Here is a 14,186-nt window from a genome sequence, read left to right as displayed (position 1 = left end):
GCAGGAGGAGTGTCGACCTCAGTGAGGTCAGCGTTACGCGCAATAGCCGGCGCATAGCGCAGCAATGCCGGGGCCCCTTTCGGGGGATTGCGGGGGTCCCAGCTGTCAGACCCCCTGCGATCAGGCACTTATCCCTGGGGATAAGTTGTTAGCGCTGCAGATGTCCTATAATATTCTACTGAGTTAAATGGAAGAGGAAATGGGGAAGTGATGCTCCAAATCGCTCTTCATCCACCCCATCTCTGAACTCGGAAAGCTTAGTAACATGCTTCAGGTTCTATTTCTTTGGCTTCTGGTTTTAGTTCTTATGATTTAATTTTGCTATGATATAGGGGAGATTTATCAAAACATGTTCATTCTTTGTGCGGAATTCTGCGAACACTGCATAGCCATCAATGTTGACGGCACATTGCTGCGCAGTCCTACCGCCAAAGTATTTTCGGTGGCAGCCGCCAGATGGAATCTCCGCTCGTGAAATTCTGCGAGTGGAGATTCCGCAGTGTGAACATACCCTTAGTCAGCATCCAAACCATTAAAGAGCTGTGAAACATGACTTTGGTTTGTCTGATATTCCCAGTCATGTTTCTAGGCTCTTAAACGGATCAGACATTGATTTACATGGTAGTTACCTATTGGTGACCCTAGAGAGACAACTTTATTTTCCTCATAGAAGGGAGGTAGTTTGCATACGATTCATATCTTGAAATCATCAGCGATGGGCACACATTATTGCTCTGTTGAACAATGAAATGAGTTTATCCCTATGTATTTAGATGCAAATGACTTTGGACATCATTCATTTTGCATTGTGATTAACCTACGACAAGAACATCGCAGTTTACCTGTCATTTAGTGTAAAATCGCACGGTATCAGTAGAGCAGTGGTCTCTAAATTGCAGAACTCTAGATGGTGCAAAACTACAACTCCCAGCATGCCCGGACAGCCAACGGCTGTCCCGGCATGCTGGGAGTTGTAGTTTTGCAACATCTGGAGATCCAGAGTTTGTAGACCACTGGATTAGAGTATATTTGAGAACCTACCTACCGGGGCCCAATACATTTGAGAACCTACCAACAGGGCCCTGTTTGGGAGATCGGGGGGGTCCCAGCTGTCCGACCCCCGCGATCAAACACATCCCCTATCCTGTGGATAGGGGATAAGTTATTATCACTGCAGATGTCCTATAAAATTCTACTGAGTTAAATGGAAGAGGAAATGCTGAAGTGATGCGCCAAATCGCTCTTCAGCCACCTCTTCCCTGAACTCGGAAAGCTTAGTAACATGCTTCAGGTTCCATTTCTTTGGCTTCTGGTTTTAGTTCTTATGATTTCATTATACAAAATGTAAAAGATATAGGGGAGATTTATCAAAACCTGTCCAGAGGAAAAGTTGCTGAGTTGCCCATAGCAACCAATCAGATCGCTTCTTTCATTTTTAACAAGGCCTCTGCAAAATGAAAGAAGCGATCTTATTGGTTGCTATGGGCAACTCAGCAACTTTTCCTCTGGACAGATTTTGATAAATCTCCCCCATTATCCTTCCTGCACCGTAATATAACTTTACCTCAAGGTTTGGCATATCTTTGCGTACCTCAGTTTACATTTTTGGGGTGAGCTCAGAGGATGTGTCAGAATGATCTGCAGTGGATGTAAGTTGGTTCATACATCTAACCTCCTACTGCAATGGTCAGATTAAGAATTAGCAAGTAACGCTTTAGACCAGTCCTCAAGTCCCCCCAACAGGTCATGTTTTAAGGATTTCTGTAATCCTTCACAGGTGACGCCTGTGGTGATGCCTGAATCACTGACCATAATTATATTACCAATGAAATACTAAGTAAATCCTGGAAACATGACCAGTTGAGGCATCCTGAGGACCGCGCTTGAGAAACATTGCTTTAGGCTCGGTTCACACTACATTTTAAGCAATATGGGACCATATGTGGCTGGGAGGGAGCAAAAATTAGGTATGTGTGCATTTCAATGAGCCGACCGGAGTCAAATGCTGACTCCGGTCGGCTCATTTTTGCCCCGTTTACGGTTTTCCCACCGGACCTGAAACCGTGGTCTACCATGGTTTTAGTCCCGGTTAGAGAACCGTCTACGGGGCAAAAACGAGCCGAATGGAGTCAGCATTTGACTCCTGTCGGCTTATTGAAATGCATTACATACAGGCCGGATATGGCCGGGATACGGGAGTGCCCGGTTTTCACTCCCCCAGCCGTATTTGGTCCAGTATTGCTTAAAACGCAGTGTGAACCCAGCCTCTGACGTTGCTGTCTTGGGACACACATGAGGGAGATGTACAGTGGTCCCTCAAGTTACAATATTAATAGGTTCCAGGACGACCATTGTATGTTGAAACCATTGTATGTTGAGACCATAACTCTATGGAAACCTGGTAATTGATTCTGAAGCCATCAAAATGTCATCCAAAAATAGGAAAAAGTGAGGATTAAAGAAAAATAAGTAGATAAGTAATACAGATAAAGCAAATCCTTACAAGAAAGATCTGCTGGGAGCTGTCTACATAGACCAGTGTTTTCCAACCAGGCTACCTCCAGCTGTTGCAAAACTACAACTCCCAGCATGCCCGGACAGCCGTTGGCTGTCCGGGCATGCTGGGAGTTGTAGTTTTGCAACAGCTGGAGGCACCCTCGTTGGGAAACAATGGTCTATGTAGAGGACAGGAGCTTCTTCAGGGTCCTCTACAGTACACACAATGCCTTAAAAAAAAAGTAAAATGGAGCTGCCCTAAACATGGCATAGGTTAAAAGTAGTACAGAACATGTAATACCTCCCTGTACTGTAGGGGGCGCTACCAGACACCAGTCAGTGCATGCACTTTAGGAATACAGTGGTTTTACCAGTGAAATATCCATTCTGATTGTTCGGTTCCTCCAGCCATTGACATGTTTTGCAGATTCCATAGCATTGTATGTTGAGTCTGGTTTCAAGTTACAACGGTCCAAAAAAGACCATTGTATGTTGAAACTATTGTATGTTGAGGCCATTGTAAGTTGAGGGATCACTGTACAGTTAAAACTTTCCCCCTGTGCCCTCACTCCTCCTTCTGCTCTCTTTATTCAGTTACATTTACAATCTGTATGTAATGCTGGCTGCCATCTACTGGTGTAAGGTAAACATTATATTGGAGAGATTCATATTTCACCAGCAAAAGGCAGACAGTCTTAGGTAAAGTAGAGGCAACCCTCAAGTTTAAGAGAAGAGGGATGACTAAAACTTGCAGCACCAGCATGCTCCCATTGTGAAGACTAGGGGAACAGTATGATGAGGGTAGTAGTCCCTGTAGAATATGTCACATGGCTGAAATAAGTGTCAGGCCCCCTTTGTTTACTCATAAAGTACTTAGGCCCCTCGATGTGCCCCCTACACTATGCCCCCATATAGTACTTAGTCCCCTCTGTGTGACTCATATGGGGGAGATTTATTAAAACCTGTCCAGAGAAAAAGTTGCCTAGTTGCCCAGTTGCCCATAGTAACCAATCAGATCACTTCTTTCATTTTTAACAAGGCCTCTTCAAAATGAAAGAAGCAATCTGATTGGTTGCTATAGGTAACTGGGCAACTTTTCCTTTGCACAGGTTTTGATAAAACTCCCCCATAGTATTTAAGTCCCTCCATACGCCCCATGCTGTGCTGCCATATAGTAGTTGGGAACCTTCATGTGATACTAATATGTGGTAGCGGGGTGTGTGGTGCAGGGCAGATGTTTTTACCCTAGGGGCAGATGGTATTAACCCCTTGTATTTGTGACGCCACGGGCATGGTTTAGCCTAAAACCACCTGATGGTATACCGCTGGATTCTGGGCTAGGCATGGGGCAATAAAGACTCCAACGCCAAGTAAAGGACAGCGGTAGCTTTACTGAGGGTAGACAGTTGGCAAAGTCTATACAGTGCAGCTAGGGCCCAAGGAGGTGACCAGTGACTCAGAGACCTTGCAGGCTCGCTGGGACTTGTAGTAGGACTGGGTATTCTAGTGCAGGCCACGTTGACTAGACAGACAACTTGACTTGACTGGTGACTGAAAATTATTGCAGGTTTAGCTTACTTGCACTTGACTATGGCTGCAGACTGGGCTTGAGGCCTCCAATGCTCTGGGCACACACACTGTGACAGCTTGACTGCACTGGACCTCACCATCAAGAGCTCTAAGCTCCAAGAGAAAGAACCTAGCTCCACCAAGGGCTTATATGGGGGAGACTAGCAGGGAGCCCATAGGTCACTCTTGGGATCACCTGGTCACTGGTACCTCCTGGCTAACAATCACATGGTACATCTTCTTAACCTGTTAAGGACCCAGGGCGTACCTGTACGTCCTGAGTCTGCTCCCGATCTATAACGCGGGGCCACGGCGGGTCGGGCTAATAGCGCGCAGCATCGATCGCGGTGCCGCGCGCTATTAACCCTTTAGACGCGGCGTCTAAAATGAAAGTGAAACCATGCCGGTTAGCTCAGGGAGTGGTTCGGGATAGCCGCGGCAAAATCACTGCATCCCGAACAGCTTACATGACAGCTGCCTCCTCGCTGTCCGATCGCCGAATTACTGCTCAGTGCCTGAGATCCAGCCATGAGCAGTCAAGCGGCAGAATTATCGATCACTGGTTTCTTATGAGAAACCAGTGATCAATGTAAAAGATCAGTGTGTGCAGTGTTATAGGTCCCTATGGGACCTATAACACTGCAAAAAAAAAAGTGAAAAAAAAAAGTGAATAAAGATAATTTAACCCCTCCCCTATTAAAAGTTTGAATCACCCCCCTTTTCCCATAAAAATAAACAGTGTAAATAAAAATAAAAATATACATGTGGTATCGCCGCGTGTGGAAATGTCCGGATTATAAAAATATATTGTTAATTAAACCGCACGGTCAATGGCGTACTCGCAAAAAAATTCCAAAGCCCAAAATAGTGCATTTTTGGTCACTTTTTATATCATGAAAAAATGAATACAAATAAGTCCTATCGATGCTAAAATGGTACCACTAAAAACTTCAGATCACGGCGCAAAAAATTAGCCCTCATACCGCCCCATATGCGGAAAAATAAAAAAGTTATAGGGGTCAGAAGATGACAATTTTAAACTTATAAATTTTCCTGCACGTAGTTTAGATTTTTTCCAGAAGTACAACAAAAGCAAAAGCACATAAGTAGGGTATCATTTTATCCGTATGGACCTACAGAATAAAGAGAAGGTGTCATTTTTACCGAAAAATGTACTGTGTAGAAACAGAAGCACCCAAAAGTTACAAAACGGGGTTTTTTTTTTTTCAATTTTGTCTCACATTGATTTTTTTTCCGTTTCGCCGCAGATTTTTGGATAAAATTGTAATGACTGATGTCATTACAAAGTAGAATTGGTGGCGCAAAAAATAAGCCATCATATGGATTTTCAGGTGAAAAATTGAAAGAGTTATGATTTTTTAAATGTAAGGTGGAAAAAACGAAAATGTAAAAACGGAAAAACCTCGGGTCCTTAAAGGGTTAAAGGTATAACATATCTTATAATAATAAAAAAAAACGGAAAAAAAACCACACACACTTACTGTACTTCTCTGATCCTTTCTATGCAGTTTCCATTGAACCACTTCCCTGCAGCTGTTCTATTGCAACGTGCCTTCTAAGGCTCCTTTCACAATATAAACATTCATCTGTTATTAAACATCCATTTTCTGTGTAAAAACAGATGTATAATAACGGAAATAACGGGTGCTAATGGCTGAATAAAGTCCATCAAAATAACAGGCATATTCATCTGTTAAGACCCGTTATTACATCCCTCATGTACGGCCGTTTTAACACCTCTGCCTACAGACTCCCACAGCCGGGACTACTACTACTCCCATCATGGAACAGACTTGTTTCCATGATGAGAGTAGTAGTCTGCCGGTGGCTGGGGAGGCTACATTAGTGTTTGTACTACTACCCCCATCATGAAACAGACACTGTTCCATGATGGGGGTTGTAGTACAGGGGCTGAGGGATTGATCACACGGGGTCTCACTTCTGAAACCCAGTACGATTAGAAGTTAATAAGCAGGGGAATGGGCGGCATGCTCCACTTCCCTGCGATGTACGATGTAGTTTACTTTCCTTTTTAAATTCCCCGCCGGGCGCCCTGAATGTCCGGTACGGAGGAGCCATTCAGGGCTCCCGGCGGGGTTTTCAAATTGAAGATGGGGGGGTCACCGCAGCGCATTTATTTATTTCACCCCCGCAGCGCATTTATATATGTTCCCCCCACAGCACATGTATATATATATATATATCTTTCTCCCCCCCCCCACCGCAGTGCAATCATAAGCCCCCGACAGCACAATGAATGCGCGGTGCACTGCTGAAAGAATACTTTTCTTTCATAGCACTGCGGCAGCATATGTACATAGAAGCACTGTGGGGGCAAGATAATGCCATATCTCTGGCACCCACAGCGCTTCTATGTACATATGCCGCTGCAGCGCTATGAATGACAAGTATTCTCTCAGCAGCGCATCGCGCTGGCCGGCTTCCCGGCCAGATGCGCTGCTGTTAGAATACTTTTCATTCATAGCACTGCGGAGGCTTATTATTATAGAAGCGCTGTGGGGGCCAGACATATAGTGTTATCTGACCCCCATAGCGCTTCTATGTACATATGCCGCCGCAGCCCTATGAATGACAAGTATTCTTTCAGCAGCACATCGCACCAGCCGACTTTCCGGCCAGATGCGCTGCTGTTAGAATACTTTTCATTCATAGCGCTGCTGGGGGCTTATGATAGCACTGCGGGGGGAACATATATTTAGTCAACCAGATATATGGATGTGTGTCTGACCCCCGCAGCACATCTATATACAGATGCCGCCGCAGCGCTATGAATGACAAGTATTCTTTCAGCAGCGCATCGCGCCAGCCGACTTCCCGGCCAGATGCGCTGCTGTTAGAATACTTTTCATTCATAGCGCTGCGGAGGTATATGATTATAGAAGAGCTGTGGGGGCCAGACATATAGTGTTATCTGGCCCCCATAGCACTTCTATGTACATATGCCGCCGCTGCACTATGAATGACAAGTACCGTATTTATCGGGGTATACCACGCAGCGGCCTATAACATGCACCCTCATTTTACCAAGGATATTTGGGTAAAAAAGTTTTTCACCCAAATATCCTTGGTAAAATGAGGGTGCGTGTGTGTGCATGCGTATAACCCGAAAGTTAGGGGGAGAGAGGCCGTCGCTGTCCGCTTCTCTCCCCCTGCCTTTCCTGGGGTCTAGAGCCCTGCTGCCAGCCCTTCTCTTCCGCTGGCTATCTGTGCCGCTACCCGTTCTCCCCCCCCCCTGACTATCGGTGTCGGCGCCCCATTGTGAGAGAAGCGGCACCGGCATTGAGGCAGCGGCGCCGATAGCCAGGGGGAGAGAAGGGGCAGCGGCACCCATTGCCAGCGCCGCTGCCCCGTTGCCTCCCCCATCCCCGGTTGTATAATTACCTGTTGCCGGGGTCGGGTCCGTGCTGCTTCAGGCCTCCGGTGTGCGTCCCCTGCGTCGTTGCTATGCACTGCACGGCGCAACGAAGCAGGGGACGCACACCGGAGGCCTGAAGCAGCGCGGACCTGACCCCTGCAACAGGTAATTATACAACCGGGGATGGGAGGCAACAGGGCAGCAGTGCCGGCAATGGGTGCTGCTCCCCCTTCTCTCCCCCTGTCTGTCGGCACCGCCGCTTCTCTCCCCCTGGCTATCGGTGCCGGCAATGGGGCAGCGGCACCGATAGCCAGGAGGAGAGAACGGGCAGCGGCACCGATAGCCAGGGGAAGAGAAGGGCCGGCGGCAGGGCTCTAGACCCCAGGACAGGCAGGGGCAGAGAAGCCAGCAGCGACGGCAAGTCTCTGCACCTGCAAAGCCGCTGCAGTTCAATGATTTAAAGCGCCCGCTTTAAATCATTGAACTGCAGCGGCTTATCGGCGTATAACACACAGGTAAAAATTTTAGCCTAAAAAGTGCGTGTTATACGCCGATAAATACGGTATTCTTTCAGCAGCACATCGCAGAGGCCGATGCGCTGCTAATAGAATACTTTTCATTCATAGCGCTGCCGGGGGCTTATGATAGCACTGCGGGGGGAACATATATATATATATATATATATATATATATGCGCTGCGGGGGGAACATATATATATATATATATATATATATATGCGCTGCGGGGGAACATATATATATATGCGCTGGGGGGGGAAATATATATGTATGTGCTGCGGGGGAAACATATATATATATATATATATATATATATATATAAATATATGCGCTGCGGGGGGGGGGGGAACATATATATATATATATATATATATATATATAGGTGCTCCAGGGGGAAAATATTTAAATGCTCTGCGGGGGGCAAGACTTATATAGCGCAGAAGGGGGCAAGATATATAGAAGTGTTGTGGGGGCCAAATATATACCCCCCCCCCCCCCGTGATTCTATATATCTTTCCCCACCGCAGCGCTTGTATTTGAAAACCCCACCGGGAGCCCTGAATGGCTCCTCAGTACTTTAAAAATGAAAGTAAAATACATTGTACATCGCAGGGGAGTGCAGCATGCCGCACGCTCCCCTGTTTATTAACTTCTAATTAGAAGTTAGACCCAGTGTGATCAATCCCTCAGCCCTTGTACTACAACCCCCATCATGGAACAGAGTCTGTTCCATGATGGGGTTTGTAGTACAAACACTAATGTTGCCTCCCCAGTCACCTGCAGACTCCCGCGGGAGGGGAATTACTACTCTCATCATGGAAACAAGTCTGTTCCATGATGGGAGTAGTAGTACTCCATCAGCACTGCAGGAGTCTGCTGATGTCACCTCTTCTGAGCATGCTCAGAAGTAATAACAGATATTATAAACCAGGTGCAAATGGATTACATAAAGGTTCATCCATTTGCCACAGACTTCAATGTTAAAAATAACAGCCGTTAATTTACCCGTTTCTTGTGACAGAAGAAAAATTAGTGCATGTTCCGTTTTTTCTTCCGTCACAAATAATGTCCATCATTCCTGATGGGATATAACAGGTCATAAAGGATAATAAAAAAATAAATCCCATAGACTTTAAAGGGGTACTTCGGTGGAACTTTTTTTTAATCAACAGGTGCTAGAAAGTTAAACAGATTTGTAAATTACTTCTATTAAAAAATCTTTATCCTTCCAGTTCTTATTAGTGGCTGTATATTACAGAGAAAGTTCCTTTCTTCTTGGATTTCTTTTTTTTCTGTCCACAGTGCTCTCAGGAACTGTCCAGAGCAGCATATGTTTGCTATGAAAATTTGCTCCTGCTCTGGACAGTTCCTGATATGGACAGAGGTGTCAGCAGAGAGTACTGTGGACAGAAAAAAGAATCCAAAAAGAAAAGAACTTTGTCATTAGATTATAGCAGCTAAAAAGTACTGGAAGGATAAATATTTTTTAATAGAAGTAATTTACAAATCTGTTTAACTTTTTGGAGCCAGTTGCTAAAAAAAAACAAAAAAAACACTAGATTTTATCTTAGTATCGGGCTTAGAAACATAAAATAATATCGCTACTGTGTAATAATTTTGCAGTGAATACTGTAAGGAAATAAAAGCCACTATACGCAGGCCAGTATCATTAATAACATCACAATACAAGGGCATATAATTCCACCACACTATGATAACTACCATTACCATTGACTAATACCCCTATATTGTTATGGAATAAAACCACTATACAAATACCAATATCCCCCATACAGTGACCATACAGAAAAAGATACCGGCTGTACACAGGGGCTGCAGACCATATAAGTCATTATAGTTACACAGGGGCATTGTCACGATTCGGCTGGCTGGAGGTGGATCCTCTGTGCCAGAGAGGGATTGGCGTGGACCGTGTTGGTGGACCGGTTCTAAGTTGCTACTGGTATTCACCAGGGCCCGCCGCAAAGCGGGATGGTCTTGCAGCGGCGGTAGCAACCAGGTCGTATCCACCAGCAACGGCTCAACCTCTCTGACTGCTGAAGATAAGCGCGGACGTAGCAGAAGGTCAGGGCAGGCAGCAAGGATCGTAGTCAGGGGCAACGGCAGGAGGTCTGGAACACAGGCTAGGAACACACAAGGAAACGCTTTCACTGGCACAATGGCAACAAGATTCGGCGAGGGAGTGCAGGGGAAGTGAGGTATAAGTAGGGAGTGCACAGGTGAACATACTGATTAAGCCTGCTGCGCCAATCAATGGCGCAGTGGCCCTTTAAATTGCAGAGACCCGGCGCGCGCGCGCGCCCTAAGGAGCGGGGCCGCGCGCGCCGGGACAAGACAGACGGGGAACGGGTCAGGTACGGGAGCCGGGATGCGCATCGCGAGCGGGCGCCTCCCGCATCGCGAATCGCATCCCGGCTGGGACTGATATTGCAGCGCACCCGGTCAGCAGGTCTGACCGGGGCGCTGCGAATGAGAGGATGCTGCGAGCGCTCCGGGGAGGAGCGGGGACCCGGAGCGCTCGGCGTAACAGTACCCCCCCCCTTGGGTCTTCCCCTCTTCTTGGAGCCTGAGAACCTGAGGATAAGACTTTTGTCTAGGATGTTGTCCTCAGGTTCCCAGGATCTCTCCTCTGGGCCACAGTTTTCCCAATCCACCAAAAAAAATCTTTTCCCTCTGACAGTCTTGGAGGCCAGAATCTCCTTCACAGAGAAGACGTCAGATGAACCGGAAACAGGAGTGGGAGAAACAACTTTGGGAGAGAAGCGGTTAATGATGAGTGGTTTAAGGAGAGAGACATGGAAGGCATTGGGAATACGAAGAGAAGGAGGAAGAAGGAGTTTGTAAGAGACAGGGTTAATCTGGCACAAGACTTTGAAAGGGAAAAGATAGCGTGGTCCCAGTTTGTAACTGGGGACACGAAAGCGGACATATTTAGCGGAGAGCCATACCTTGTCTCCGGGAGCAAAAATGGGGGGAATTCTTCTTTTCTTATCAGCAAATCTTTTCATCCGGGATGAAGCCTGTAAAAGAGAATTTTGGGTCTCTTTCCATATGGTGGAAAGATCACGAGTCACTTCATCCACAGCGGGCAAACCAGAGGGCAAGGGAGTAGGGAGGGGAGGAAGAGGGTGACGGCCGTACACCACGAAAAATGGGGATTTAGCAGAAGATTCGGAGACTCTGAAGTTGTATGAGAATTCGGCCCATGGTAGAAGATCTGCCCAGTCATCCTGGCGGGAGGAAACAAAATGCCGTAAATAGTCACCCAGGACCTGATTAATTCTTTCTACTTGCCCATTGGATTGGGGATGATAAGAAGAAGAGAAGTTTAATTTGATCTTGAGCTGTTTACAGAGGGCCCTCCAGAATTTAGACACGAATTGGACGCCTCTATCCGAGACGATATGCGTGGGCAAACCGTGAAGGCGAAAAATGTGTACAAAAAATTGCTTTGCCAACTGAGGCGCTGAAGGAAGACCAGGAAGAGGAATAAAATGTGCCATCTTGGAAAATAGATCAACAACCACCCAAACAACTGTGTTGCCACGGGATGAGGGCAAGTCCGTAATAAAGTCCATACCAATCTGTGACCAAGGCTGTTCAGGAACAGGCAGAGGATGAAGGAGACCAGCAGGCTTCTGGCGAGGAGTCTTATCCCGGGCACAGACAGTACAGGCCCGCACGAAATCAACAACATCAGTCTCCAGAGTCGGCCACCAATAAAATCGAGAGATGAGTTACAAGGATTTTTTGATGCCTGCATGGCCTGCGAGGTGGGAGGAGTGTCCCCATTTGAGAATCCCGAAACGCTGGCGTGGAGAAACGAAGGTCTTCCCTGGAGGAGTTTGCCTGATGGAGGCTGGAGAAGTGGAGATCAGACAGTCCGGAGGAATGATGTGTTGCGGAGAGACCTCTACTTCAGAGGCATCAGAAGAACGAGAGAGGGCATCGGCCCTAATGTTCTTGTCAGCAGGGCGAAAATGGATTTCAAAGTTAAAACGGGCAAAGAACAACGACCACCTAGCCTGGCGAGGGTTCAGTCGTTGAGCAGACTGGAGATAGGAGAGATTCTTGTGATCAGTGTATATGATAACTGGAAATTTTGATCCCTCCAGCAGGTGCCTCCATTCCTCAAGCGCCAATTTAATGGCCAGTAGTTCTCGATCACCAATGGAGTAGTTTCTCTCCGCCGGAGAGAAGGTCCTAGAAAAAAACCCACAAGTAACAGCATGCCCGGAAGAATTTTTTTGTAGAAGGACAGCTCCAGCTCCCACAGAGGAGGCATCTACCTCCAATAGAAAGGGTTTAGATGGGTCAGGTCTGGAGAGCACGGGAGCAGAAGAAAAGGCAGACTTGAGATGTTTAAATGCGTCTTCCGCTTGGGGAGACCAGGACTTAGGATTGGCATTTTTCTTGGTTAAAGCCACGATAGGGGCCACAATAGTGGGGAAGTGTGGAATGAATTGTCTGTAATAATTGGCGAACCCCAAAAAACGTTGGATAGCACGGAGTCCGGAGGGGCGTGGCCAATCTAAGACGGCAGAAAGTTTATCTTGGTCCATTTGTAGTCCCTGGCCAGAGACCAAGTATCCTAGGAAAGGAAGAGATTAACATTCAAAGAGACATTTCTCCATTTTGGCATAAAGTTGATTGTCCCGAAGTCTCTGAAGAACCATGCGGACATGCTGGTGGTGTTCTTCTAAGTTGGCAGAAAAAATTAGAATATCGTCCAGATAAACCACAACACAGGAATATAGGAGATCACGAAAAATTTCATTAACAAAGTCTTGGAAGACGGCAGGGGCGTTGCACAGGCCAAAGGGCATGACCAGATACTCAAAGTGTCCATCTCTGGTGTTAAATGCAGTCTTCCATTCGTCCCCCTCTCTGTTGCGGATGAGATTATAAGCACCTCTTAAGTCCAGTTTGGTAAAGATGTGGGCGCCTTGTAGGCGATCAAAGAGTTCCGAGATAAGAGGTAAGGGGTAGTGGTTTTTTACCGTGATTTTATTAAGTCCGCGGTAATCAATGCAAGGGCGTAGGGAGCCATCTTTTTTGGACACAAAAAAAAATCCAGCTCCGGCAGGAGAGGAGGACTTGCGGATAAATCCCTTTTTTAAATTCTCCTGGATGTACTCCAACATGGCTAGAGTCTCTGGAGCAGACAGAGGATAGATTCTGCCCCGGGGTGGAGTAGTACCCGGGAGGAGGTCAATAGGACAGTCATAAGGCCTGTGAGGAGGTAAAGTCTCTGCTTGCTTTTTGCAAAAAACATCAGCATAGTCCATATAAGCCTTAGGAAGACCGGATACCGGGGGAACCACAGGGTCACGACAGGGAGTACTGGGAACCGGTTTAAGACAGTCCCTGAGACAAGAAGTACCCCAGTTCTTGATTTCTCCTGTGGACCAATCAAGGGTTGGGGAATGGCGTTGAAGCCACGTTAATCCAAGAAGAATTTCCGAAGTGCAGTTGGAGAGGACCAAAAATTCAATTTTTTCGTGATGGGGTCCGATGCACATTAGGAGAGGTTCCGTGCGGTAACGCACGGTACAGTCCAATCTTTCATTGTTAACAGAATTGATGTAGAGGGGTCTGGTGAGACTGGTCACCGGGATGTTGAACCTGTTGATGAGAGAGGCCAAAATAAAATTTCCTGCATATCTGGAATCCAAGAAGGCCATAGCAGAGAAGGAGAAGGTAGAAGAAGATATCCGCACAGGCACAGTAAGGCGTGGAGAAGCAGAGTTCACATCAAGAACTGTCTCACCTTTGTGCGGAGTCAGCGTACGTCTTTCCAGGCGGGGAGGACGGATAGGACAATCAAGAAGTGTTCGGTACCGGCACAGTACAGGCAAAGATTCTCCAAGCGGCGTTGTGTCCTCTCTTGAGGTGTCAAGCGAGACCGGTCAACTTGCATAGCCTCCACGGCGAGAGGCACAGGAACGGATTGCAGAGGACCAGAGGAGAGAGGAGCCGGGGAGAGAAACCGCCTCGTGCGAACAAAGTCCATATCCTGGCGGAGCTCCTGACGCCTTTCGGAAAAACGCATGTCAATGCGGGTGGCAAGATGAATAAGTTCATGCAGGTTAGCAGGAATTTCTCGTGCGGCCAGCACATCTTTAATGTTGCTGGATAGGCCTTTTTTAAAGGTCGCACAGAGGGCCTCATTATTCCAGGATTA

The 14,186-nt window shown here is 46.8% G+C and overlaps 1 protein-coding gene and 1 long non-coding RNA gene across 8 annotated transcripts in view; one reads left to right on the top strand and one right to left on the bottom strand.

Annotated features, from left to right (window-relative positions):
* The window catches only part of LOC130361625 (uncharacterized), a 30,868-nt gene extending 26,744 nt beyond the window's left edge, over positions 1-4,124 (bottom strand). Inside the window, exon 1 of one of the 2 annotated variants that reach the window (XR_008891086.1) lies at positions 4,075-4,124. This is a non-coding gene — a long non-coding RNA (uncharacterized LOC130361625). Of the gene's footprint in view, positions 1-1,591; positions 1,666-4,074 lie in introns of those variants that run through there. The other variant, XR_008891087.1, reaches the window with a different exon arrangement.
* CP (ceruloplasmin) overlaps positions 1,495-14,186 on the top strand; it is a 111,635-nt gene continuing 98,943 nt past the window's right edge. For 3 of the 6 annotated variants that reach the window (XM_056564848.1, XM_056564846.1, XM_056564850.1), the window contains exon 1: positions 1,524-1,649. Coding sequence is in view for 2 of the 6 variants with exons in the window: in XM_056564849.1 (XP_056420824.1) it covers positions 1,624-1,649 (26 nt within the window). In the remaining 4 variants the exon portion in view is untranslated. Of the gene's footprint in view, positions 1,650-14,186 lie in introns of all 6 variants that reach the window. The other 3 variants (XM_056564851.1, XM_056564849.1, XM_056564847.1) reach the window with 3 other exon arrangements.

The sequence above is a fragment of the Hyla sarda genome, chromosome 3 (assembly GCF_029499605.1).
Source record: "Hyla sarda isolate aHylSar1 chromosome 3, aHylSar1.hap1, whole genome shotgun sequence".
NCBI lineage: Eukaryota > Metazoa > Chordata > Amphibia > Anura > Hylidae > Hyla > Hyla sarda.
Note: the sequence above shows the minus strand (reverse complement) of the source record. Positions and strands in the feature narration are given on the sequence as shown.